The sequence below is a fragment of the Gastrolobium bilobum genome, unplaced genomic scaffold, assembly GCF_033153095.1.
Source record: "Gastrolobium bilobum isolate Gb01-03AN ecotype WA unplaced genomic scaffold, APGP_CSIRO_Gbil_v1 utg1891, whole genome shotgun sequence".
Classification (NCBI taxonomy): domain Eukaryota; kingdom Viridiplantae; phylum Streptophyta; class Magnoliopsida; order Fabales; family Fabaceae; genus Gastrolobium; species Gastrolobium bilobum.
The window spans coordinates 661,151-687,722 of record NW_026899025.1 but is presented as its reverse complement, the minus strand read 5'-3'; the positions used below and the strand labels follow the sequence as shown (position 1 = coordinate 687,722).

At 31.8% G+C, this 26,572-nt stretch overlaps 1 protein-coding gene across 3 annotated transcripts; it reads right to left on the bottom strand.

The window, feature by feature from the left end:
• Positions 1–13,223: 13,223 nt before the first annotated feature.
• Positions 13,224–18,876, bottom strand: LOC133286351 (homeobox-leucine zipper protein ATHB-14-like). 3 transcript variants are annotated; one of them, XM_061483757.1, is made up of 18 exons: positions 18,377–18,876; positions 17,623–17,798; positions 17,425–17,527; positions 17,241–17,331; positions 17,016–17,111; positions 16,816–16,929; positions 16,628–16,711; positions 16,204–16,359; positions 16,037–16,111; positions 15,845–15,951; positions 15,459–15,648; positions 15,165–15,353; positions 15,000–15,080; positions 14,765–14,899; positions 14,250–14,575; positions 13,923–14,034; positions 13,647–13,796; positions 13,224–13,442 (listed from the first exon to the last, which is right to left on the bottom strand). In XM_061483757.1, the coding sequence occupies exons 1-18, from the start codon at positions 18,586–18,588 to the stop codon at positions 13,296–13,298; spliced, it is 2,544 nt and encodes an 847-aa protein (XP_061339741.1). In that variant the 5' UTR covers positions 18,589–18,876; the 3' UTR covers positions 13,224–13,295. The 3 variants fall into 3 exon arrangements, with proteins under 3 accessions (XP_061339741.1, XP_061339740.1, XP_061339739.1); XM_061483756.1 differs by having other exon boundaries at positions 14,250–14,565; positions 14,740–14,899; positions 17,425–17,540; positions 17,639–17,798; XM_061483755.1 differs by having other exon boundaries at positions 17,425–17,540; positions 17,639–17,798.
• Between the last annotated feature and the right edge of the window lie 7,696 nt (positions 18,877–26,572).

Below are 26,572 nucleotides of genomic sequence, written 5' to 3'. Positions count from 1 at the left end.
TGCGGTTTCAATTTCCTTCAATTAATGATTTTAAACAGAAGTTTTTTTTTTCAAAAAAAAAAAAAATTAAAGTAATGAAACTTTTATTTTAAAAATCGAGCTTGCATTGAATGTATAGAAAGTTTTGGTGTATATCTGATTTAGTATTTAGTCAAAGAAATTAAGTAATAAATGGTTAAAAATTTCCTATTCAATGCTAGAATAAAAAACCAAATGTTATAAATGATCTGTGCGTGTTTGGTCTAAATTATTTTATATTAAATTTTTTTGCAATTTAGTTTTATCTCTTGAGCTTTTTTTTGTTATAAGATTTTATTAAAGGAAATTATAATTCAAACTTTCGATTAGTTTATTTTATATTTAAAAAAGATATAACCATGAATCTAAAGAGATATAGTTGCTTTATTTAGATAGGTGGCAGTGAGATTTAAACCTATAATCTCATACAATTTTTATTTTTATTTTGGAGTTACCAATTCTAATTTTCTTTTTGAGGCGAGTTGGCTCCCTCCGATATCCTCACAAACTTCGACTCTTTGAGCCGGCTATGAGACTAATCCGGAGTGCGGGGGTCAGTGAAGGGTAAAGGTTCAGCCCCATTTCCAAGAATGCATTCAGCGGAAATCGAACACATTTCCAACCCCACTAACTTAGCGCAAAAAAACCAACTGAGCTGCACCTATTGGGTCATACAAACTATTTAAATCCTTCACCACTAGACCAATTCTAATGGTTTAATGTTGGAATAATATCCCTTTTAACCTTATGGTGATAACCATCACCAACAAGCCAAGATCCATAATACCAAATCATAAAGAAATATTAATAAAAAGATGGAGGCATACCTGTCTCCATAGCAGTGGAATAACTTCAATCTTCACCTTTAGGGTATGCAATCTTCCTTAGTCAAATAACCTTAATCCTTATTCTTTATTATGTTGTCTTTCTCTTATTCGTAAATCAAACTCATTGATTAATTATTAATTCGCAATAAATGATAACCGTTAATTGACGGAAATCAAACTCATTAATTAATTAATTCGTCAATCAACGGTTATTATATGGTTGTAAGTATAACCTTCATCCTTAAACAAAATCAAACATGTTACACTTATATATTTAACCACAGAATGGTCAGGAAAATACAATGAAATTTAATATTTGATATCTGTTGATCTAATTTATGATATTTCTTTTTATTTTATTTTTACTTTGACAATGGTACTCGACAAATATCCATGTGTAAATAATTATTTGAGTTACACATACGGTGGTTAACTAAAGGTTTTTCCAAAATAGCGACTTAATGGTTCATCCTCTTAACATTATTCGTACGTTCGGTAGGAAAAAAAATTGTGTCTAGAAATCATGATTACCAGTGCTTTATTATAGGGACAGAGATGTCCAATTTAATGATCGGTATGTTTATGTTGGATCTATGTGCTCTCTCTCAGTTATCTATGGAGGAGACACCTTTGAAGGTAGACATATCACTGTGCACAATAATACTAATGGAAAGCCAAAGAGTAGGGTGAGTGCACACTGATCTACCTATCTTCAAAGGTATCTCCTCCATAGATATCTTAGAGAGGACACATAGATCCAACATAAATATACTAATCATTAGATTGGACATCTCTGTCCCTACGACAGAACATTGGCACCGTCTGGGGAAAAACCGAAGGCTCCTCAGTTGAAAGGAACTCGGCTTGGACGAACTCGCACCGCTTTTCGATGGAGATGCCTTTCCCATCATTGTTGCAATGGTATTCCCTCCATCGGCTACGAAGGGCGTTTCACGACGAGTGCTTCGTCGTCTTGGAGAGCAAAAGCTGAAGACGGTGAGTCCCAAACTCGGAGAGCGGCGAGGCACTGTCAGTTTTGACATTGGTGGATTGGATCGATGACGTCTTTGACAGGCTTGCCTTCTTCATGTTTTAGCACCTATCGTATTAGGGTTTGGTCATGGTTGTGGCTGCTGCGCCTTCACCACTATTGGGTGGGAATCGAAGTTTATTTATATCCCCACAGACGGCACCAATATTCTATGGTGGGGCAAAGATGTCCGATCTAATGATTGATATGTTTATGTTGGATATGTGTTCCCTTTATTAGGTATTTATGGAGGAGATACCTTTGAAGGTAGGCAGATCACTATGCACAATAATACTGATGGATAGCCAAAGAGTGGGGTGTGTGCACAGTGATAGTTAAGAGAGAGTTTAGAATGTGTGTACCTTTGAACATATAACCCTTTACTTATAGATAAGTTACCTGACAAGAGTATATTTATGGGCTTCTTAGTAATATCGGCAGCCCAAGTCCGACTGCTTAGCTATCTAGACATGATTGTCATTAAGAGAGGATTCTCTTCCTTATTTAGATAATTTTCCTTTTGTGTTGTCCTTTATTGGATCTTCTAGAATGTGGGTCTTTATCAGGTCCATAACAACCAGGAATATGCTGGGGAAGTAAATTTCCCGAGAATGTGACCAAAAAGCTTTATGGTAGACCAAAATGTTATTAGGAATATTGACTCAAGTTTCTCGATTCTGTGTTTGATTGATTGTCGAATATTACCGGGAATGTAGGGTGGTGCTAGAGGCGCCATCACCGTGCTATTGGTGCTGCAAGAAAAACAAGTATGGGAACGTTGGCGCTAGTGGTGCGGGAAGGAATTTTGCTTGGCACTAGTGACGCGGAGGTCAAAATATTTTTTCACCACTCGGGAATCCAACGGTGGTATTCTTGGATGACATTTTGCCTTAAAAAATGTTCACGAATCAAAATCTTAGAAAAATTAGATTCCCTCTAAAAATTTCGCAATCCTTATACCCAACGTGGGTAAGTAAGATTACCAAAGTCACTTTTTCAAGAATCTAAAAAAATTTATTTGTACCAAACAACCCCATAGGTAAAGTTTGTGTGCATCACAGTCCATTGCAATTGCAGTCAAATTATTATTGAGTTATTTTTATTTGACAAGACACTTTCAAAGCGAATAAATATAAATACATTAAACAATAATATAATTTAAAGTAAATGATCTTAATTTGGTAAAAGTTAAAGGGAAATATATATTTACTCACTCATTGTAATTTAAAAAATGGGATATATTATTTTTACATATATATAAGAATAATAAGTTTTACATTAAATCTTGGATATTGATTTGTTTGTATTCAACAATTCACATATTTAATAAATTAAAATAATTAGATATAAATAAAATTAATGACTAAAGTTGAGAGTATAACTTACACCTATAACATTATCCTTATCCTTCAAAAATTAGGTAAAAAAGTTTAATCCGTTGATAGTCATATAAGACAGTGGTATACATTCAATGGTTTTGGTTCTCAAAATAACATTTGGGCCATTAGCATATTGAAGTCCATTAGCCAACCCAACACTAGGTTGGTTTCTTCCTATGCAGGTAAAGGTTATTTTTACCGGAAAAAAGTTTATCTATTTATTAACATTTCAATAAAATAATTGAAAGCTTCAGAAGTATTATTTCTACACATAAAAAAGTATTACCACGAGTACAATGGGAATAATATCATTAGTGTATTTTGTTTTATCTTGCTAGGTATTCTCATATCTTTAAATATGTGTTTGAGATATCTTTGATAATATTTTTTATGACACTTAGTAAATATGAGAAACTCAACCAAACTCTTCAGACTTATTCTAAAGGTAACAAATTTGGATAATTTTGTTGAAATAAAAACCTACCAACAAAATAATTAAAACAAGAAAGAAAACTACAATAGCTACGGTCCAAGGATAGGAGAGGTAGCCCCATTACAAAAACACCTATAAAAAACAAAACCAATAGAAAAACAAAGGGAATAAGAACACTGCTTTCATTAAAGACGTATGAGACCAATTTAAGATAGTCCTTATTAGATTTTACTTTTGGGCTGTCTAAATGGTCAACCACTTGGAGAAAAAGATTGCAAAAAAGCAAAAACCACTTAACATTAGCAATAACAAATGTCAACCCCAACATATTGAGTTTGTAATGGGCCCAAAATCATATAAAACTGTAATTTGCACCCTAAGTCAAATGGCCCGATTCACACTTTACCTTTTAAAAACAATTGCTTCCATGATATTGTTTTAACTTTATGGAGATCACTTTATTCACAAGCTTCATCCAATTGGTCCTCTTTTACTGCATGAAGCTTAAGCCCTCTCCAATAACACTTTATTTCTTTATATTTGCCTAAAATACTGTTTCATAAAATAAAAAAAATATAACAAATTTAAGTATAGATTTTTCACTCCAATATTTACTTAAGAAGGTCAAGTTCCTTAAAAAAGTTATAAACTTGACTTTATTCTCATTAAACAAACTGTCTCTAAATTGAAACCATCAACAACTTACAACCTCTTTGTTTTAAATTTTATGTTACACAAGCTCCTGTTTACTTGTCAAGTGTTGGCCAACAAAACCAGCATAGTATACTAACGGAGGGTTTGAAGATTCAAGTTTCTCATAGCAATAATACCCTTTGCTTTTTGGAAAAATCTTGTTGGGAATTAAGGGTCAGTAAAAATAGTAAAAGTAGAATCCGTTTTGGTTCTGTTATCTGCACTCTGCAACAAACATAAACTAAATCTATTGAGTATTTGGTATTAGTTGGCAAATACTGCAGACAAAAGTTGCAACTTAAAAGCACTGCTGTGCTCAGTACAATCCATGCATCCAATTAATGCTCTTAATTTCTAACAAGTTAGTTCAATTGAACAGATACCTAGTGAGGTAAATGCAGAAAGTAAAGTGTAAACTCAGGCTTTACCATAGACACACACAAAATTGATTTTTTCCAACTTCCAACATAAATAAAATCTCAGAAGTAATATAAACAAGAATATGGTGTTCTGATTTATTTTCCTTAAAAAAAAGTTACAATTTTTAATTTTTTTTTTTTATAAAAAATACCTTATCAAATGTTTTTTTTTTCTTTTGGAAATCAAAAAACTGTTTTTACAATCAGGCCTTTCCAATATCTGTTTTGTATTTTAAAGTGGTATTAAACTAAAACACATCAAATATATTTTTACCGGGAGAGATGAGCTTTAATTATGACTAAACTCTGACTTGAAATTGGTCCAATAACCAACTTAAAGAATTAAAACTTGTAAAGATATGAGAACCAATTAAAGCTTGTGAAGATATCACGATGAATTTGTTTCAAAGAAATAATTAAATTTGATATACGAAAAAAAAACTGAAACACAAATTTATAATTATAAAAGAAAAATATATTAAAGGAAAATGAGAAGACAATGTAAGAACCTAAAAACTAATTATTAACTCATCGAAACAAACAAAACAACTTTATAATAAATATCACATCATGCAGCAGCAAGCCAGCAACACACAAGCTGGTTACCACAGAGTCATGGCATCTTCTTATTCACTAACAACAAATTAAAGACCAACCCAAAAGATCACACTGTGTGTGATCTTCAACCAAAACGGTAAAGGCCTAAAACCCCATATCCCTCGAGACCCGGTTCACGAAACCAGGGAAAAAGAAAAAGAAAAACAAATCCCAAAGTCACAGTCAACAACTTTCTCTAATTAACACTCTAAAATTCACAGATCATGATAGTCTAGTCCCCTATTCCAATTTCCACCACCACTTTCTTTTACTCTCTGCCCCTTTAATTTCTTCTGCTAATATCTTAAAAAACCTGCAAGGCTGCAACAGAAAGATATGTTTTTTTTTTATTCTAAGTCCAGAAGCCCCCCCTTCAGTTAGATATCCACCGAGGCATCACATAGCCTAGCCTATGTGACATAACAACAAACACCTACCATACCTAGGGTCTTGCTTTTCTTGGATTTTTAAAAGTTGAAGATCTTTGGCACTTTTAACATATTGAGAAACCCATACAGTGATGAAAGCACGCTTATTCAGAATCTTCAATTCAAAACACAATAAAGAATAACAAAAGAAATTTTTTTTTTCCCCCTATATTGCTAAATAGAGTAGACAAGAGAGAAAGTGTTTCTGTGTGTGTATGCATGTGAAGCGTGAGACACACATATGATAACTGCTATAAACAAAAGTGGAAAGCGAAGGGTCTCCACGCGGAACAAAGATAAACACACTCTCATCTTTATGCTCTGCTCTGCACTGCACTCACCATAACACAACATTGACCCACAAATAGAGACAATGATATTATGGTTAAAAAAAATGTTTTATTGTTTGTTGTTAACAAATTATTTATTACAAAATGTTGATATATCAGCAACGAGCTTAAATTTTATAATAAGATCATAAAAACTTTGACATTAAAAGAAAAGACACTATAATATTAATAACACAGATTTGTGAAAGGGTTAATTTAGGGGGAATAAGAGAATTAAGGCACGAGATTCAAGGACACAGTGCCTTTCGCACTCAAACTTTAAAAAGCCTCGAATTTCAAACGCTGAAAAGGATATCTTAAAGGATGCCAAAACAAAAAGATATTACCTTTTATTATATCATGTGTTATTATGTATCTTCATCATGTTCATGACCATAAATTTTGCATGTGTCATGAGGGGGACATATGCATATGCACGTCGACTCGTATACATGCATACATTGGAGTTATGGTGATTTTAATGCAATGGCTTTGAAAATTTTATGAAATGATAAAAGTTTATAAAATTAAATACCTTATTAAGTAAATAAATTAAATTTTTAAAGGAGAGTCAGAGTGAACTATCTTTTTTTGTTATTTTGAAGTTCAAAATATAAGATTTTTATGCTATATTATATTGATGTAATTTAAGTTAAAAAAAGTACTTATAAGGTAAAAAAATTCAGTAATTCAGGCATGCAAGAAAAGAGCATGAGTGACATTTGAAAGACAGTAATAGCAGCAACATGAGTGGCTTGAATTGGCAAATGGCAACTATGCAATATGGTAACCATGTCATTAAACAGAAAAGGAATAAGAGACAAATATAGGCACCACGTATGGGGCCTGGGCCTTACCTAACTGTCTATATTCCGGTGTACAATAAAACGAAGACGTGTTGATGATGACTCATGAAATGGATGTGTGAATAAATAAATAAAGAAATTAATGTTTGTTATATTATCATAGATAATTTTATTTTCTATACACACATAAAATATATGAGATCCATGTGAGATAATGTAAAAAAAAAAAAATGAATCCCATGTACTTTTAAGTGTATGTAAAAAATAAAATTTATGTCATTCAATATAAAAAACATTATTCTCATAAATAAAATGAGGAAAGTATAGTTGCTGAATTATGTAACAATTGTTACGGTTTTTTCACCCTTTTGTCCCTCATTAATTAATTAATAACTATTTTGTCCCTGATTCGAAACTATCTACCAATCTGCCCCTTTTTAATCGATTAAATGGTCAAAACAGGCAAAAATGGTTGTTGGGAGATTTAATCGACTAAATCTCCCTATTTAATCGATTAAATTTCCCAACAGGCAACAAAGAGAAACAAGTCAGTATGATTTTTTAATCGATTAAGTAGGGAGATTTAGTCGATTAAATCACCCAACAACCATTTAATCGATTAAAAATGCAAGTTAATCTATTAAAGAGGGGCAGTCCCTCATTAATTAATTAATAACTATTTTGTCCCTGATTCGAAACTATCTACCAATCTGCCCCTTTTTAATCGATTAAATGGTCAAAACAAGCAAAAATGGTTGTTGGGAGATTTAATCGACTAAATCTCCCTATTTAATCGATTAAATTTCCCAAAAGGCAACAAAGAGAAACAAGTCAGTATGATTTTTTAATCGATTAAGTAGGGAGATTTAGTCGATTAAATTACCCAACAACCATTTAATCGATTAAAAATGCAAGTTAATCTATTAAAGAGGGGCAGATTGATGAATAGTTTTAAATCAGGGACAAAATAATTATTAATTAATTAATTAATTAATGAGAGACAAAATGGTCAAATAACTATTATATTTCACCTTTAATTTTTTTATGGGTCCAAGGAGAAGTATGGCAGGGGTTATATACTCTTTATTTAATTTATTACTAATTAACGTGTGACTCATCAGATTTAATTACTTCAATAATCTTCCCATCAAGTGTTAAACTCTATCAGGGGACCATCACCAATTAGTTAAGTTGATCAAATATATTAAATAAATCCGACATTACATCTCAATTCAAAATTTTAAGACATTAAATTCATACATCTATCCACTTATATACTCTTCCTTAATTTATTACTAACTAACGATTCATCATCCTTGAATACTCGAACTGTAATATAATAAGTGATAAACAGCACACTCTTTTGGTGTTACTCGTACTGGTGAATATGGTTGAAATTAGTGGGAGCAGAAAGCAGAGATCAGAGAGAGGGACGTGATCCATTGGATAAGGTCAGGATTTGACAGACACATACTTGTGATGGATCAACAGAAACCATGTCGTCATCCCTTGACCATATATATTTACTCTTAATTTGTAAGGGAGATTCTGTGGGCCCCACGGATCTCTATTCCCCAATAGAATTCCCACCCCAAAACAAAGACCCTCATCAATTGCTCAAACTCAAATATGTGCCCTGCTTTCCTCTTTTTCTTTTGGATAGTTTTTTATTTTCTTTTTAAGCAGGTAAGATATTTTATTTTATTTTTTTCTTGTCTATCTTACCTATTTATCTTTAATATTATTGAATCAAAATTTCACTTTTCTCTCTTCAATGAGATTTTGATCCAATGATATTAAAAAAAAGTAGATAAAGTAAGTAAGAAAAAAAGAAGTAGACAATCCCTTTTTTAAGTGAAATACCAAAGCATTCACGGATAGTGAATAATATAAATCATTAAAAAGCCTTCAGCCAACGTCTTAAGATTTTGGGTTAAAATGATTCTTTATATGATATCAGAGTTTCGGTGACCATAAGATCACGAGTTCGATTATCACCGCCATCGGTGAACCTGTATTGTTGTAAGTGTGTGCAAGTGCACACACAAATTTTTGAAAAAAATAAATATTTTTTTTGAGTTATCAACAAAAATTACATGGCCCAATTTAAACTCTTATAAAAAAAGTCGACTCTCAGTCCCTCTGAATTCCAAAGTATTTCCAGTTAGTCGAAATTGTGATCCCTCTGAAATTCAAAGAAGACCTACATTAATCCCTCAAAAAGACTAACATGGGTCTATTTTGAAATTCAGAGAGATCACAAGTGAATTTTTTTTCTAAGGAATAAAATTGGATCCCATCATTTTTATTGAGGACCCAAAATGTACTTTATTTTTGTAGTAAGTTCAAGTTTTCTTTTCTTTTTATGTTTATATTCTTTTATTTTTTAATACATTTAAAACATTCTTTAAAAAGAAATATTCGGGGACATTGTCTTCGAACCTCCATCGCTAAATATGCAGACATAAATAATATTTCTTGGGTACGCCACTGATCACCGTTGCTTCACTTATGAAAATAAATAAGCATGATTTAAATATAAAATAAAATAAAATTATGTCTATGCAATATTCACGCTTCAAGTCCAAATGACTCTTGTTTGAAGGGGTGTGTTAGAGAATAATATAAATCGTTAAAACCAATACATTAAAGTTTTGGGTTGAATTGGTTCTTTATATATGGTATCAGAACTTCAGTAACCATAAGGTCATAATTGTGGAATTTAATAAGCAATAAGTAAAAGAAAACAAAAATAAAAAATGGAGCCTATTCAATATTCACATTTCAAGCTCAAAGAGTTCTTACATAAGAGGGGTGTATTAGTGAATAATATAAACTGTTAAAAAAATCATCATTTAATACCTTAAAATTTTGGGTTAAAATAATCTTTTACACTCACCGTTTATATGTTCCAATAAAGCAATTAATTTTCTCTTTTGCAAAATATAAAGACATGAAAAAAAAGGTTAATTTTTTTTCCTAGTGTTCGCCCAAGTGATAATATGAAATTTGATGAATTGTCAAAAATACATGGTTTGAATCTTTTAAATAATCCTTATGATCGTAGTTGAATAATTGCCGTATCACTTGACTAGAGATTAATTTTATGGCTTTAATCTTTATATAATAAATGTAGATAATTTATCTATATTCACTCCTAAAATAATATTGTTTTGGATTAAAAGATTAAAAAATTATAATAAAAAAGACAATTATGATCATAAAATAAATTATAATACAAAATATCTTAATTTTCACTCAAAATAACGTCGTTTTTGCTCAATGTAGATAATTTTTCTACATTGACAGCAGAAAAAATGAATCAATTTTATATACGTGCAGTGGCGGAGCCATGTATTAGTTGGGTGTGGCCTCGACCCGGGTTAAATTTTAACAAATTGTACTTATTATATATAATTATATAATTAATTATAATTTGGCCTGAGTTAAAATTATAATTTGGCCCGGGTTACAATTTATAATTTGACTCTATCTAAAACTTAAAATAATTTTGGTGAAAGATTTGGGTAAGTTGGATTAGGTTATGTGTTCAATTTTCACTTGTATAAACAAAGAAAATATTTTTTTAGTAAAATTAAAAAATATTGAATAAAATTAGAACTCTTCTTGGTGCTACTTGCCCAGGAGCTCTATATTTAATATAATTTAAATATATTTGATATGAATTAACTAAATTTACGAAAAGTAAACACACATATAATTTTTTGGTCCGGACTCAAATTGAAGCCCAGCTCCGCCATTGTGTATGTGTATATTGGATTGTAGAATTATGCAAATCTGACTCGTCTCAAATAAATAATTAAAGTTTCAAAATAAATTTTTTTACCTTTGTTTAGATGATTTTAGAACATACATATTGGATGCCATTTAATATAATGGAATACGACTAGGTACATAAAGTATGATAAACCTAATCTACATCTCATTAAACCCTAAACTCTTCATATTTAATGGACTTTTTATCCCATGTCTTATATTAGGACAGACCACAGCATCATCACTTGTGACAACTAACTCCTTTTCTGATAGAGAATTTCTAACCACAATCATCATATTATAGTTCGTCTTTTCTGGTCTTACCTCCAGCCAAACTTTAATGTTGGTTCTGTATTGGTAAGCAATATGACCAGAGGCTCAAGCCAAACACAACACAATATTGTTCCATATGGTTGACTTAGGTACTGTTATTTTTTCTTGTCTGTCACTTTCTTGTGCATCCTTGCCATGCAGAAAGTTATCTTCCATTCTAAGAATTCTTTAAATTTTTTCCCATACATTTGTTAAATCAGCATGAAGGCCTAATTTGTGATACAAAAAACCCCCATCATCTTGCACGTCATCACATCATGTATATCCTAGTACAAGATTAAAGGATGTCCTACTCTTCATCAAACCTTTGCAGTTCCTCTGAAGAGTGACCAAAATGTCACCTTTTGAAAAAAAAAAAATTATTCAAATGCTACGCAAACAGTACTTTTTACCAGACTGTCACGTAAACATAATTCGCTACGACTGGTAGCAAATTATGTTCGTCAATGTTTTTATGACACGTGGCACACTTTCGAGGGAAAAAACTGACGTGTCATAATTCGCTACCAGTGGTAGCGAATTTGGTCTGCAATATGACCACATGTCACGAAATCATTGGCCACGAAATTCGCTACCAGTGGTAGCGAATTATGACACGTGGCAGTTTGGTAAAAAATACTGTTCGCATAGCATTTAAGTAAATTTTTTTGATAAAACGTGACATTTTGATCATTATTCCCTTCTTCTATGTAGCACTAAAATTTCTAGTTTTACGGGAGTATCGAATTTGGTATTCCGTTTTATTAAAAAGAAATTTTTTTTCTTTATTTTAATCCATACTTCTTTGTATAATTTCTTTTAAGTCTCAAATTTTTTTCCCTTTTAATATAAATGTTCGTTGCTACAAAGGTTTTCTCCTCTAGCATCTACATGTCCATTCTAGTAGGGTTGAATGTTTGTGATGACGCATTTGATGAATGACAAGGGAGAAAGCTACTCTTGACTCTTGAAAACTTAGCATGTTACTTGGATGACACTTGAGATCACACCTTTATGGTTATGTACTTCCTAATTTAGGTCAATGTAGGGTGTTTTAATTAATTATCGCATAAAATGTATTGACAATATCACACCCATTGAAAGTAAAGGGAGAAATTTCAAATTAAATTATTAACTCCTAAATTTTGAGGTTTGAAACTATTTTATTTTTTGGTACATGGGTTTGAAACTATATATTTTATTGGTTTTAAACTAGAATAGATACTTTGGAAATAGGGCAAAAGCTTTTCGACGTCGGACAGCCACTTATTTATAAAATTAAGAGAAATTTATGAAATTATAAACTTGTAAATTTAGTATTAGCAGTGATTTTTATTTGTAGTAATTTTCTTCTCAGATCAAATGAATATAATTTTTTTTTCCCCACAGATTTTGATCTGTAAGAACTTCGTTTCGTTTACTAGTTAGTTATATACAAACTCATCCATTCTTTCTCTCTAATTTTTTTTTTATATATAACATTTTTTTTTATTTAAAACTAATCTTCCATTGAGGCTTAGAACACAAGGCTTTTTAGTTCTGAAAAAGATAACAAGAGTATTAATGACACATTGATATATTTTATTTTATTATAAATAAGAAAATCCCTTCCAGACCTAAAGGTAAATTGGATTGGAAAATATTTAGATGAAAATTTTATCCAATGACTTGCATATGAATGTCAGAAAAACTTATCATACATCAAGTAAAATTTCCAAAAATAGCTATACACCAGATAAATAGTAACAAAAGTTTTTCACCAAAGAAATAAAAAAAAACCAATAACAAGACTATGAAATTAACATAGGGCACAGGAATTGAAGTCCAGCACAAAAGTCACTTTATGTACGTCCCATGAAAGTTAAAAAACACCATCATATATTCTGAAGTTGAAACCAAGACACTTTCGCTTCAGAAGGAAGCAAAACACCATGATGACCTTCGTAGTCCGTGAAGGAAAATGGTAAAAAAGAAAGACACCCTACTAACCCTGATCTCAGTATTAAAATACCCCAAAAGAAGTAAACCAAAAACATTTTAAGAAAACGTTACCAACATCATAATAGAATTCTAATGATGTAAAGGAAGTTATGAAGAAGGATTTCACCAAAATAATAAGTTTATATAAACTTCATAAGACATAAAGAAAAGCTGTCATTAGTACATCTGTCTGGAAGTATCTGGTAATTAAGTACTGAATATAAATTAATAGATAATATAAGTTATTCTTGATGATGGTTTCCCCCATCAGACAAAAGACCAGTTCACGAACATGAAGGCCAAGCAGTGATTGGAATCCTCATCATTGAGAACTTTCCATGCAATGGCTTGCTCATAAGACACTGGCCGATTCATACTGGATACACATATCCCTGCAGGCAGATATGCAAATCCCTGAAAACAAATAGGGAAAAATAGAGAATGTCACATGAGATATAAGACACAAACTAAACTCAAATAAAACAGAATAGCAAAATGAAGAATGCAACCTATCCAAGTGAAATAGAGATTCTAGATTCCAAGTTTCTAAATATTTCCATGCATTAATTTAATCATATGTGCCTAAACTAAAAGATGAATAATTTACACGTTAATCACCTGTTGCATTATCTTGGAAAACTCAGAGCAAAGAATCTTCCTGCCAGCTTCATCAAGAACCCTATCGAGCATTATATCCTGAAGGGCAACCAGAGTAGTTTCAAGCATGTCTAGTCCAGCCTGGTTTGCAAAGGTGAACACTGGAGATGCCTGCAATAATTCATAGTAATCTCAGTAATGAGTAAAAGAAAGGCACTTTCTGAAGAATAACATAGCACTTGTTTTCAGATTTGGATAAACAGAGAAGAAAATTAAAAGAACAATGCAAGTCATTACAGTTGTTTTCACAGAACAACACATGATTGCATCTGAATGATGCCAAAGTTGCTTCAAGATTGCATCACCAGCTGTAGACTCAACTCTAAAAAGCTCTGCACCAGTGTGGATCCTGAAAAAAACATTTTATAATGTCAAGGCCAAATGCATATATAAGACCTGAGAACATTTCTTTTCTGCTCCATACACCCGCCTATTAAACAAGCACAGAAACTACCCTTCAAAGACTACTAAAACAGAAGAAAATCAAAAATTTCATAAGGCTACGAAATTAGCCTCAGTAAAAAATATATATATATTTGCAGTAAAAATTAATTAAAGACTAACCTGTAGCTTCTACAGATCCATCGTGATAAAGTAAGAGCCTCTGGTGAACCAGGAAGTGACTTTGGCCCCAGTTGGTTATTGAGCCGAGAGGGAGCAATTGCCATGGCAACCCTCTGAACAGATCCAACAACACTACGCACATACTGGCGAGCCATGGCAGCCACATTGTCCCGCAAATGGTTCTCAAAGGTAAATTGGAATGCAATGGTAAGGACCGACCTAAGGTTGTAACCATTCAAATCAGCTTCACCAGCTGGACGAGCATTTCCAGATCCTACTTCAAGCGTTGATGCCAAATCCAATGTCCTAGTTGCAGCTGGACCATCCTGAGATACAAAAGAAACAAAAACAAGACATTGTTTAAGTCAACACAAGATCATATGTACAATGAGCTTAGACCCCCGCATTGAAGTAGTAAAAAATTTGAAATAAAACAAGATAAGTAATCTAACAATGGTTTAATGACCAAGTTAGATTAAAAGCATGCAGCAAGTTGTTGATAATTGGCACTTAACTGTTTTAGGATCCAATGGAATGACGCGAAAACCAGAAGGCAGTAAAAGAGCATCATCAGCAAATGATTCATCGATAGGTGCAAACACAAGTTGAGCACACGCCCCAATTGCATTTTCATCAACTCCACTGCATAGCTGCAGCATAAAGTTGCATATAAAAAACGTCATTAAGAATTATTCACAGAGACAGCAACAACTTCCTACCTAAGTAAAATAATCAAATGTACAACTTTACCTGCAACAGATACATGTCACGCGCCAATGCCATGTCTTCAGGGGAAAATGCATGACCCTCTATGCGAACTACCTCCAGGAACTGCATCATTGCAGTGGATAAAAAATGAGCATATACTACAGGAATATAGAATGAAGGTCATCACATAGTTTAGAAGATTTATACCTCCTCGTGCTCAATAGTATGAGCAAGAGGTAAAATGACCTGGCTGCTGGGGAAACCACCAGGTCTTGCACAAGGAACTGCATATGGACTAGCCTTCAGAGATGCAGCAGAGTATGCATCAACCCCATAATCAGCCCACTCTGATCGATGCTCCCTCAAAAATCGAACCAGTAACGCAGGAGGAACATCCTAAAGACCAACATTGGTAAAAGATAAATTTAGCAGATGCTTAGCAAATTGGGACTTGGGAATAAAAGAAGGAACAGTTCATGTAACTGTATGCCGCTGAAGTACCTGCAGTAGCATTGATGCCTTGGCACATAGGACCCCACCTCCAAATGCTGGAAACATTGAGGAATTGTAATGGGACCCCAAAAATTTGTTGGGAGATGAGTTTATGGCTATAGTCACATCTTCCACCCCATCATTACTCATCAGTGACCAACCATCATCCACAAACCCATTCACAGCATCATTGAACCCCCTAAAGTATAGGGTTTAAATAAATTATTGGTCATTAAGGAAAATACATTGTTTAAGACTAGGCTTCAACTTAAGCAATAATATGAAAAAATAATCAACCAACTTCAACTTGGTCACATCAACTAAAATGGAGCCAGTCAATAATTCAAATGCCCAACTTTGTATTGATTCTGACACCAAGTATGGTTGGGCCTTACCTGCAAAGTCTTTGACTAAATGTCCTCAACACAGCAGGTTGGCGTCCCCCACCATACTGAATTTCTCCACTTGATTCTTGGGCTATCTGTCTTATATGTTGCATGGCCTGTAAAGTAGATTTCAATAGGTTCATTAATTTATATTGACATGGTTAAATGTGTAAAATCCATGTAACTTGTAAGTTAACTTACAGCAATAGTCAATTTCTGAGCCAAGATTTTTGATGATTCATAAAGGGGCCTCAGTACTTCAGGGACACTCCAGACCTGCATGCAATAAAACTGTTAAGAAACTGAGGACAAAAAGATGCAAAGATATGGAAATTCTAAAAGTGATATGAATTGTATCTGTAACTTACATCTAAATCAATGTGATCAACAATATTAATAATGGATCCACCACCCTCGCATGGTCTAATTAGATAACCACTGGGAAGCAATTCAGCTCTCACGAAGTTTGAAGGAGGAGGGCCAGTGGGGCCACCAGTTGAAGAAGTCAATGATCTCTCACATATCTGTCAGCATGATAATTTCAACATGTTAAAATATTTTACACTTACAAGAGAAAATAATCATCCAATATTAAAAAATGCATTGACATAAAACAAATCTAAATCTATTATTGTAAGTATTCCCCAATAAGCTATAGCCTTCAAATGTTTTGCAACAGTTCCAATAACCAAGCCAAAATAGACAGTCATTTTGCCATATTAAGTGTCTCCTAAGAAATAAGTCACATCCTAACTCAAGAAAAAACAAAAGAAGCAAGATTCTTCTCAGTACCACAAGACTTCCATCTTCTAAACTCGTAGTGTATCTTAGTGTAAAGAAGTCACGGGCTGCTGCCAATGTTGTAGGGGCATATGTCTGATATTCAAAAAAGATATATCAACAAAACAATTGAGGAATTAAATAGAAATTAATTCAAACTGCATTATAGCTTCCTTTACAAATTTAAATAGCCACTAGACCTGCATGTACATGAGCTCTATTGTGCCCCCATTCCCTGTGGGGACTATACTCAACACTTCGAGGCACCGGCAGTCACGATACCATGACGACCGATCTTTAAGAATCTCGGCAACCTGAGATACATAGTAGTACATGAAAGTCAAGAAAAACAAAAAACACGGTTCGTTGTCAGCAATGTGGTAACAAACCAACAACATACCTTTGTGGGCTCTAGACTCACAAGGCCACAGGCTCGTGCTGCTACCCCACTACAGTTGCGGGAAACAGCAACGATTCCAATAGAATCCGGACCAGGCTACTCAATGCACAACACATTACAAAAACAACAAAAACCAAAACATTCAAAGGTTTTAAACAAATGAATGAATGTTAACATACAAATATATGAAAGCAACAACTATTAAGATTGTTGAAAAGGCCATACCTTCATCCCAATCATCTGGACCCAGTCGACAGCAGTTCCAGTAGCCTTGGAAAGGAACTCTGCCAGGGTCTCCTCAGCTATGGCGAGAAGACTAGCACAACCAAAAATTAGAACAAAGATAATGAAAACATAAAAATGAACAACAATACACATTTATTAGCAAAAAAAAAAATGAGTTGCTTACCCAGCTGGGTTGTTAGCATCCCTCTGGGGATGCTGAGGTGTTGGGTTTTGCTGTTGGTTCTGACCACTCATTACCACAGACTCACAGCTATTGTCTGTAGTAGTAGCAGCAGATGCCTGTTCAAGAAAACAGTACATAGAAGACTTGTAAATTTTTAAACAAACATAATGCATCAAAGAAAAATAAAAAATCAGAAAAGAAATAAGGGGGTTACAGTATGTATCTGTTGCTTCATATATCCATTTTCATAAACAAGATGTGAGACTTGCTTCTGCAGACGGTCATTCTCTTCCATCAACAACTTGTTCATTGCAGTCAGCTTTCTATTCACTGTCTGCAGACGAGAAGCTTCCTTCCTTTGCTTTTCACGACATCTACACACAAAAATTTGGCTATGTCTAGTAAGAAAAAAAAAAAACCAAGGAAATAACTTCGAAGTTTGTGTGCAGAAACCGCATTTACCACTATAAAAACAGCATGATATAAACTACTCATTCTGTTCTTCAACAACTTCGGAATGAACAAATACACTTTACAATGATACACAAAACCAAAATACAAAGAGGGTTACAAACCAAAATCATTCTAGCAAGTTTAAACTTGAGATTTTTAACCAAAAGAAAAGCATTGTTCCCCATCTACTTTTCCCAGGCCAGACTTAGCAAAATAGGATGAGTTATTAATGTTCATAAGGCCAAAAATTTGTTTCTCCTCAGGTAAAAAGTTGGAAACATGATATACTTATTAAAACGGTCCAATATTAATGGACAGAAAGAGAAGAGGAGTGTGAACAAAACTAGAGATTAAAACAAACAAAAAGTTTCTTTCTTTCATTGGGATAAAAAATAAAAGTAGCTAAAAGGTGAAGGAAATTTTTAAGAAAGAAGAAGAAGAAGAAGAAAAAGGATTTTGACATCTGAGGTGTGAAACCTTGCATGATTCAACACTTTACCTGCGATTTTGAAACCAAACTTTGATCTGTTTTGGTTCAATATTAGAAAGGATGGGGCACTCCCTGATGAGTTGCTGTCTCCTCAAAGAACTAGGCTTTGGGCATTCTGCATATACCCTTTCCAAAGCTTCCACTTGTTCTGGTGTATACCTCACATACTTGCTTGAATCCATTTGATTGTTGGATGAGTCCTTGTGCATAGAAAGTGCCATAACACCCACTAAGGCCTAAAAACAAAATATGTGTGAGGCTCTTGAAACTGAAAATAGGACTGAGAAAAGACACTATTTTGGTTCTTCTTCTTCGTTGTTTTTGCTGTTGCTGTTGTTGTTGTTGTTAGTCTCGGGTAGGCTCTCTTCTCCAAGAGAGCCTCCACTCTCCTTCATTAGATGCTGAAGAGTTCCCTTAAAATCCAACTTGCAAGAGAGCTTCAAGGGAGGATGCTACTACAGTGGTCTTTATCTCACACGCCAATCTCGAGATTGTGAGAGAGAAGCAAAACAAAACCCAGAAAGAGATGGAACAAGAGCTGAGGAAGAAAGTTTGTGTTGTGTTGTTTTTATGTATTGTCTCTGTACATAAAACATAACATTATATAAATTATGGGAAAAAGAATTCTTATGTTGTAGGAGAGTTCTTTTCTCATGTTAGTAAGAGTTTATTTTGTATGTAATAATTTTTTTTGTTTTCTTTATTTTTTATGTGTGGGCCCCACTATAAATTTGAGTGTGTAAGAGATATCTTCCTCTCCAATAGCATGAGAAAATCATTGCTCATAAATTCTAGAATATAGAATATATGACATATAAAATATATTATAATAATAATAATTTTATTCTATTTTTGGTGTGGATAATAATAATAATATATTACTTTGTGACGCAAATATATATAAATACATATATATATATATATGAAAATATTATTTCTCAAGTTATAAGAATAAAATTATTTTATATACACATAAAAAACGGAGAAAATTCACTTATTTTATTTCTCTTTATTTTTTTAGTGGATTTTATTTAATTTTTTGTGTGTTATATGAAATAATTTTATTTCATGTAGCATAATAAATTATATTTTCAAAGAATTTGGATCTTCTAAAGTGAAACAGTGATTATATAATCACATCATTTGATCATAACCACTCATTGTTAATGTGATAAAAAAAAGAGAAAAATATTAATTTTTAAATAAGTGATTATGATCAAATAACATTATCATTTTTTACCGAAGAGAATCCAAACACATTCTCAATATATATATCAGTTTATTTTTTGTTATAAGAAATAATTTTATCTGCCAGTTAGATATAGTATACGACGCTAATTTTTAAAATTCATGCACTTTATGTATATATGTAAAAAATAATTTTGTTTTTTATAAAATAATAGAGGTTAAATCATATGTACGTACATGTGTTTTGCTATTATTTGTTAAACGTTTCTGTTTCTCTCACTGTGCAGGCAAAAGATACAACAGCAGGCACACGCCACAGTGCAGCTTCTCTCTCTCTCTCCATGAACTCATGTTTCGAATTCAACATTGATGATGGTATTGATATGTGATGCATACATGCATTAGATGGATGGTACCACTGGACGGTATGCAATGATGCATGTATATGAATACAAATGATATGATACAGAAGGATGGATGACTGGATGAGAGAAGAAGGCATGGGAATGGTATGTACGTATAGAGTGACAAAAATGTACATATAATCGCTTTTTAAGTTACTATTTCATGGATTGTCTGTCGGATAATAGATGGTATTTTCGGAATTGTATTAATAGTTTAAAAATTATTAATCTATGTACATTATTTATAATCATTCCTGACTTGTAATTTATTTTTAAATGTGATATTATATGGAAAATTCATTTTGAGTTTTCAAATGTATATACGATTAATACTGATCGATATAAATAAATAATGATAATTGAATCTGAATTTTTAGAATATATTTTCATGTCATTTTGACTTAAAGTTTGCCTCATGTATATCATATTTATATATAAAAAATATCTCCTTACATACACTTATAATTTCATTATTCTATATTTTTAGATTTTTTATCATTTGCTTACCAAAAAAAAAAGAATTTTTATCATTTAATTATAACTAATCTTATTTATTTTATATATATATATATATATATATTATGATTCTACTACATATTCTTATATGTGATGAATATATTTCATATATACACACTCGAGAAGCATTTTTCTTTATAAAACCTTATTTCGAACAATATCTTTTGATACTTTGTTAAACTCAAAAAAATATAATGATTTTCTTTTGGACAATGATCTTTTATTAATAGGTTAATTATGATTGTAAGTCTTCCTTGAGTTTATCGCATGCCTTCAAACCATCTTTATATATATATATATATATATAGAGAGAGAGTTTGTCACTGGACCTAAGCTTTTGTCAAGTCACTAAATCATAACCATATAAAAGTGAATTAATGGTGATAAATGAAGAGAGGGAAAAAAGAAATCATAACTATTCAAAGGTGAATCAATAAATATAAGTGACATAATAAACAATAAACTCATATATATATATATATATATATATATATATATATATATATATATATATAAGATTCACACTTTCTAATGATATAATTAACAATATATAATTCATGTTAGAATTATTACACTAATAATATATTAAAATTTAGTTAATTATTTTTGCTTCATAGAAAATATATTTGAATAATACGAAGCTGTGTTTTTTTTTTTGAGGGGGGACCGCTACAATATGGTTCCCATGATATTCAAATTGGATTTAAAATAATAATAATAATAATTTGAATGTATTGACTCTATAATATCAATTGATTCTAGAGGCACGATACTTTTATTTTTTTATTGTATTTTTTGCATTCTTATCTAAAATTTCATGATTACGCACGCGGTTTAACAATTATTCAATTTTATAAATATTGTATATATTTCATATAATTTATTTATAATGTGAATTCAACCTAAATATATAAGTCTAGTTCTGTCTATTAGATTTCAACAACATATTAACGTTAACAAGCATACATAAACTTCTTGCATTCAAAATTCGTTAGAAGTGAAAGGTGGAATTCACAAGATTATTTCTTTTAATTCTTTATTAAATGAATGAAAAGTTCGAGATGAAGGAAAATCGACAATCCAAACATTATTAGTAGCAGACAAAATTTTAAAAGTGAGATATTTAACTTAAGGGGACGTTTGGTACAAGATTTTTTTTCAAATTTCTAGAAAATTGAATTTTTTTAAATTTTTAATTTTCGGATATTATCGTAAGCTGAATGTAAAAATTATATTTTTGAAAATTGAGATTCTCGGATAAAAAAAATTTCTCCTCTACCAAATACTTCTTTAAGAGTTTTGCTTTTTATTTATTTTTTTAATTTTTTTAAGTAGCATACCTTATCTCAAAAAACTTCAAGTCACAATCAACATTGAACTGGACACCCACCATGTGCAATGAGTGGGAGCAAAATGACAGACTCAAAAGAATTTTGTGCAAAACAACATAATTTCGGGATACTCTTTCCCTTCAAACAAACTTATTTTTCTCTTAAATTTTATCGATTGGATAAGGTGGTGCTTAGTTTATTTTTTATTTTTATTTTCAGTTAATAATAATAATATTTTTATTGATAATTAAAAAATATCTATTATTCTCATTCCTTTTTATTTTTTGCTGTACTTTTTTAACAAATTTTTAAATCAAAAAACAAAATAAGAACAAAGTGACATTTTTTAAATTATTGATAAGGAATTCCGCTAAAAATTAAAAATAATAATCAAACCAAATACTTTCTTTCTAATTAATTCTCAAATATCAGTCTCTCTATAAAGCAAAACTTCTTTAGAGGACATCCTCAAACCTACGAAACCGATTTGATTCATGAATCCAAATTAAATTGAATTGTAAACGACCACGTGCTACATAAGCAGATTACATTGTATATGTGTAATTTTACGCACCCTGCTTTTATCTTGATTTGGCGCTACGAGTATGCAATTAATGCAAATATAGCATTATTCTAGTAAAAATTAAACTACTACAAAGAGGTTGGGAAATGAGGTTATGAATTAAAATGAATGTCCAATTATGTCTTTTATGGGGGGGAAAATATAGAATGAAAATGAGTGCGCCACATAGCCGAGTCATATGTAATTCCTAGTCTTGTCACAAAAAATCTTCCTATTTTATTTGTTTAATTCTAATTTGAAAATCTTTAAAATGTACGTACATGTTCCGAGTGCTGCTATGAACTTAAGTTAATCGGTAGGATTAATTGAATCACAAGCATTAAATGAATTTCAGACAGAGAAAGCGAAGAGCACTAAGAAATGTTACACTCACGCGATCTAAGACGATACGGAGTCTTCTGAATTGCATGCTTGCATGCATGCATTTATTCGTGATTATAAGTCAAATTTGACAACTCGCAAAGCAAAAGCCGCAAACCGCACCTTGGTTTTGTTTATTATAATAGTTAAAAAAATTACAAGTATGAATAACAATATTACCAATATGCATTTAGATGCATACTTGTAATGTTGTTACTGGCTTGATGGTGTTGATTGTGGGGGAGCTTAAGATGCAGCTTTTGTTTGGCGCAGTTCATGACGGTGCAGGGGGTGTCAGTCTTCAGTTTTTTTTTATTTATTAAAGGGAAAAGTTCAACAATGCCCTGTGATTTACTCCAGAATCACCTATGCCCCTGTGGTTTTTTTCTTATCACATATGTCCCTGTGGTTTGCAAAAAGGTATGTTTTTTATCACACATGCCCCTGTGGTTTTTTATTTTTTACAAAGCACAGGGGCATATGTGATAAGAAAAAAACCACAGGGACATAAATGATTCTGAAGTAAACCACAGGGGCATTGGTGAACTTTTCCCTTTATTAAAATATGTTAACTAATGACCCTGATTTTTTTTTTTTTAAAATCAAAGAGATCCTCCGTACGGGAGACAATCATGTTTAAAGTATTAAATTTTTTCCAAAAATAATATTAAGAGAATCGAACATATACTCTCAATCTCATATGCTTAACTCTCATATACCAACTAAAGTTATATCATTTGGTTCCGGTGAGTCATCTAAATTTTGCATGTAATCCGATGCACCCAGGTTAAGGTGCTCGATCTCTAACTAGTCCTATAACAATTAGGGTGATGATTCCACAAAAAAATAGGCTTGAGTGGGAAGGCAATAGTTATTTTAGTGAAGGTTTTTTGTTGTTGTCCATTCAAAATGGAGATAAATAATTTATCGAGTAGTTTTGCATGATAATAATTATTTCGAACTAACCCTTAAATTATTTACCCATAATTTTGAGAGAATATACCAACCTTGTCCTAATGAAATTCAAACTGAACATATAACATTGATGAAACTTTTTGACAAGAGAAAATTTGTAGAATTGATAACTAGTATGCCTAATTATGTCAATTAATGTATAACGTTTCCTAGTATATATAACATTTACATATATGTCTACTTTTATATGGACAACATCTAATGTTATAATTAATTTAAAGTGTAAATATTCGTCATCGTGAAGTCACTTATCCATGCTTATCGTCGTCTAGCTAGGCATGCACGACAAATACTTATATAAGATTTTGGTAAGTATATTAGTGATGAAGAAGAAGTTAATCATGAGTAATGGCTTAAAGAACACTAGTGTATCCGAGTGTAGAATCTAAATGCTTTAATTACGATTAAGTGTTCAATAAGTTTTAGGCCTGCGAGCTAGCTAGGATATCTGAACACTGAAACCCAACTTTGTGGTTGAGATCCACCAAGCACCAACCTTCTCCCTTTTGTTGACAATTGAGAGTGTTTCCCACCTCTTTCCCTTTACTCATAAGGATCCAAAGAGAGAGAGAGATAAAAGGAAGACAGGTAATGACTTAGAAAAGCAATGGACTTTTAGATATTTACAAGGTTGACATTTACAAAAGGATTTCATGTCTTCAAAGCATCCAATGATCCAAAGCTTGCAAAAACTCACTCATTTAAAATTTAGTAGCCAGTGGTGTTGCTTCTCTCTTTCTCTCTTTGAATAATCATCTCAACCTAAAAATAAATTCTCGAAGCAGATTACATCAATAATTTTATATTTCTTTAATACACGTTTTCTCACAAGAACATATTTGTCTTGAAGGATAAATGATACACACCACTTAGTTTTATGTAGACTTTGATATCATGTAAAAATTTAATTCAACTCAAAATTTTAAGATATTAAATAAAAATCAATTACTAATTTTATATTATATTTATGTAACTATCTTTCATTCCTCACTCTCTTTTGTTAAAAGACATATTATATAATTAATGGACTTATATTATGATGGAGACTGAAGGAGGAGTCAATTGGTGGCCGGATATACACAAACTCACTCGTGTTTTTTTGTCTCCCTTTGCTATGTGTTATGATCATGGAGTCCCCCCTATGCCTATAGCTTTCCTTCTGGAAGAGGAAGAGACTTGGGACAATGAGACCCCGCCATTGGGTCAGATCCATATAGCTTTGTTTTCCATATTACATTGGGTGATTTTTTTAATTAAAAAAAAAAAAAAAAAAAACATACAAAGGTGGAGGTACCTTTCAATTCCTTCCAGTCCCATGCGGGGACCCAAAAGGTTATCTTTATTTATTATTATTTTTCTTTTTTTAAATCCTTGGTGGAGGGGCGATGACCCTTTTCCTTACATGCACCAAAAGAGTGTCATAGACTCCCTCACAAGACCCTACCACCACCTTTCTCACTCTAGAATTGTGTGCATGCCTTTGCTTCCATTTTACATCTCTCTCTCTCTCTCTCTTGTTTTCTTGAGGGTCCATGTATGATAACAGGTGTAAAGGTTGCTACATGGATGAATAAAAGAAGCCCGGCATGATAGGATGCTCATGTGAGTGAAAATCTAATGTCTTTGCAGCTAATTATGGCAAGATATCATTTGTAATCGCTATGATTAATTATAGTAGTGGTATTTAAGTATATACTATGAATTTAAATTGCTAATTATAATTTAGAGATGGATCATCAAAAGAAAGAAAGGAAATATTCCCTTCATGAGTCCCATGGTCCATGGATGCATTTATGGGAATCATGCATGCATTATTAACAAGTACCCCCCCCGCGCTTGACTACGTATGTATATAAGAATTAATATTTATCATATTATAAGAGATAATTTTATCTCCTACACACACATAAAAATGTGTGGAGTTCATGTGAGGTCATGTAAAAAAAAGAAAGAGAAAAAGAAAATATAGGTTCCACATATTTTTATAGGTGTATAAGAGATAAAATTATCTCCTATAAACGAAAAACATTAATACCATTTATATATATTACTGCCAATTCACCATGCATGCATTGATGCTGCTCTTTTTCAGATTTGTTTTAATGTACTAGCAGTGTGTACGTAGAGCAACGTAGTGCTCCTTACTTTTTGTTTGAATTTTTTCATGCTTAAGTTAATTTGTAGCACATTATATGCATTTAACCTCTCACTACTTAATGCAAATTTAACTAATTTGAGCTTTTGTCTCTTATTGATTTAACTAATAAGTATTAGCATACTGATATTTTTTAATATAATATAGTTTATGTAATTATGAAGACTAGCGTAGGGATATTTTTGCAGGATAAACTTTATACAGATTGTATTATGAATGCACAATAATTTCTTTTTGTTAAGTTATAATAGTAGGATCAGTTATAATATGCGTAATAACCTTGGTTAAGTTATAATATATAATAGGATAAATTGCGAATGCACAAAAATCAATAGTAGGGTAAATTAATTTTTAAGATAGAATTCATTAATTCTATCTTAAAAATTAGTATATATAGTATTTTACTTTATATATGTTTTGGTGGCCACTTTTGTTTTATATTAAAATTAACATCTTTATTATCTCTTTAATAATTTAAAATTATCCATTTTATTTATTTATTTTGTGACAATTGCTATTTATTTATAACATAAATACGAAAAAGAATTTAAACACTCTTTATTGTTCTTTTTTTTTATCTGAACAAATAAGGAAAAAATGTGAATCGACAGGCAGGTACTACGTAGTGTTGGGCAAAATGCTAGTATATCTTAATAGGTTTTTTAATGTTTAATTACTAATATTTTATAATCA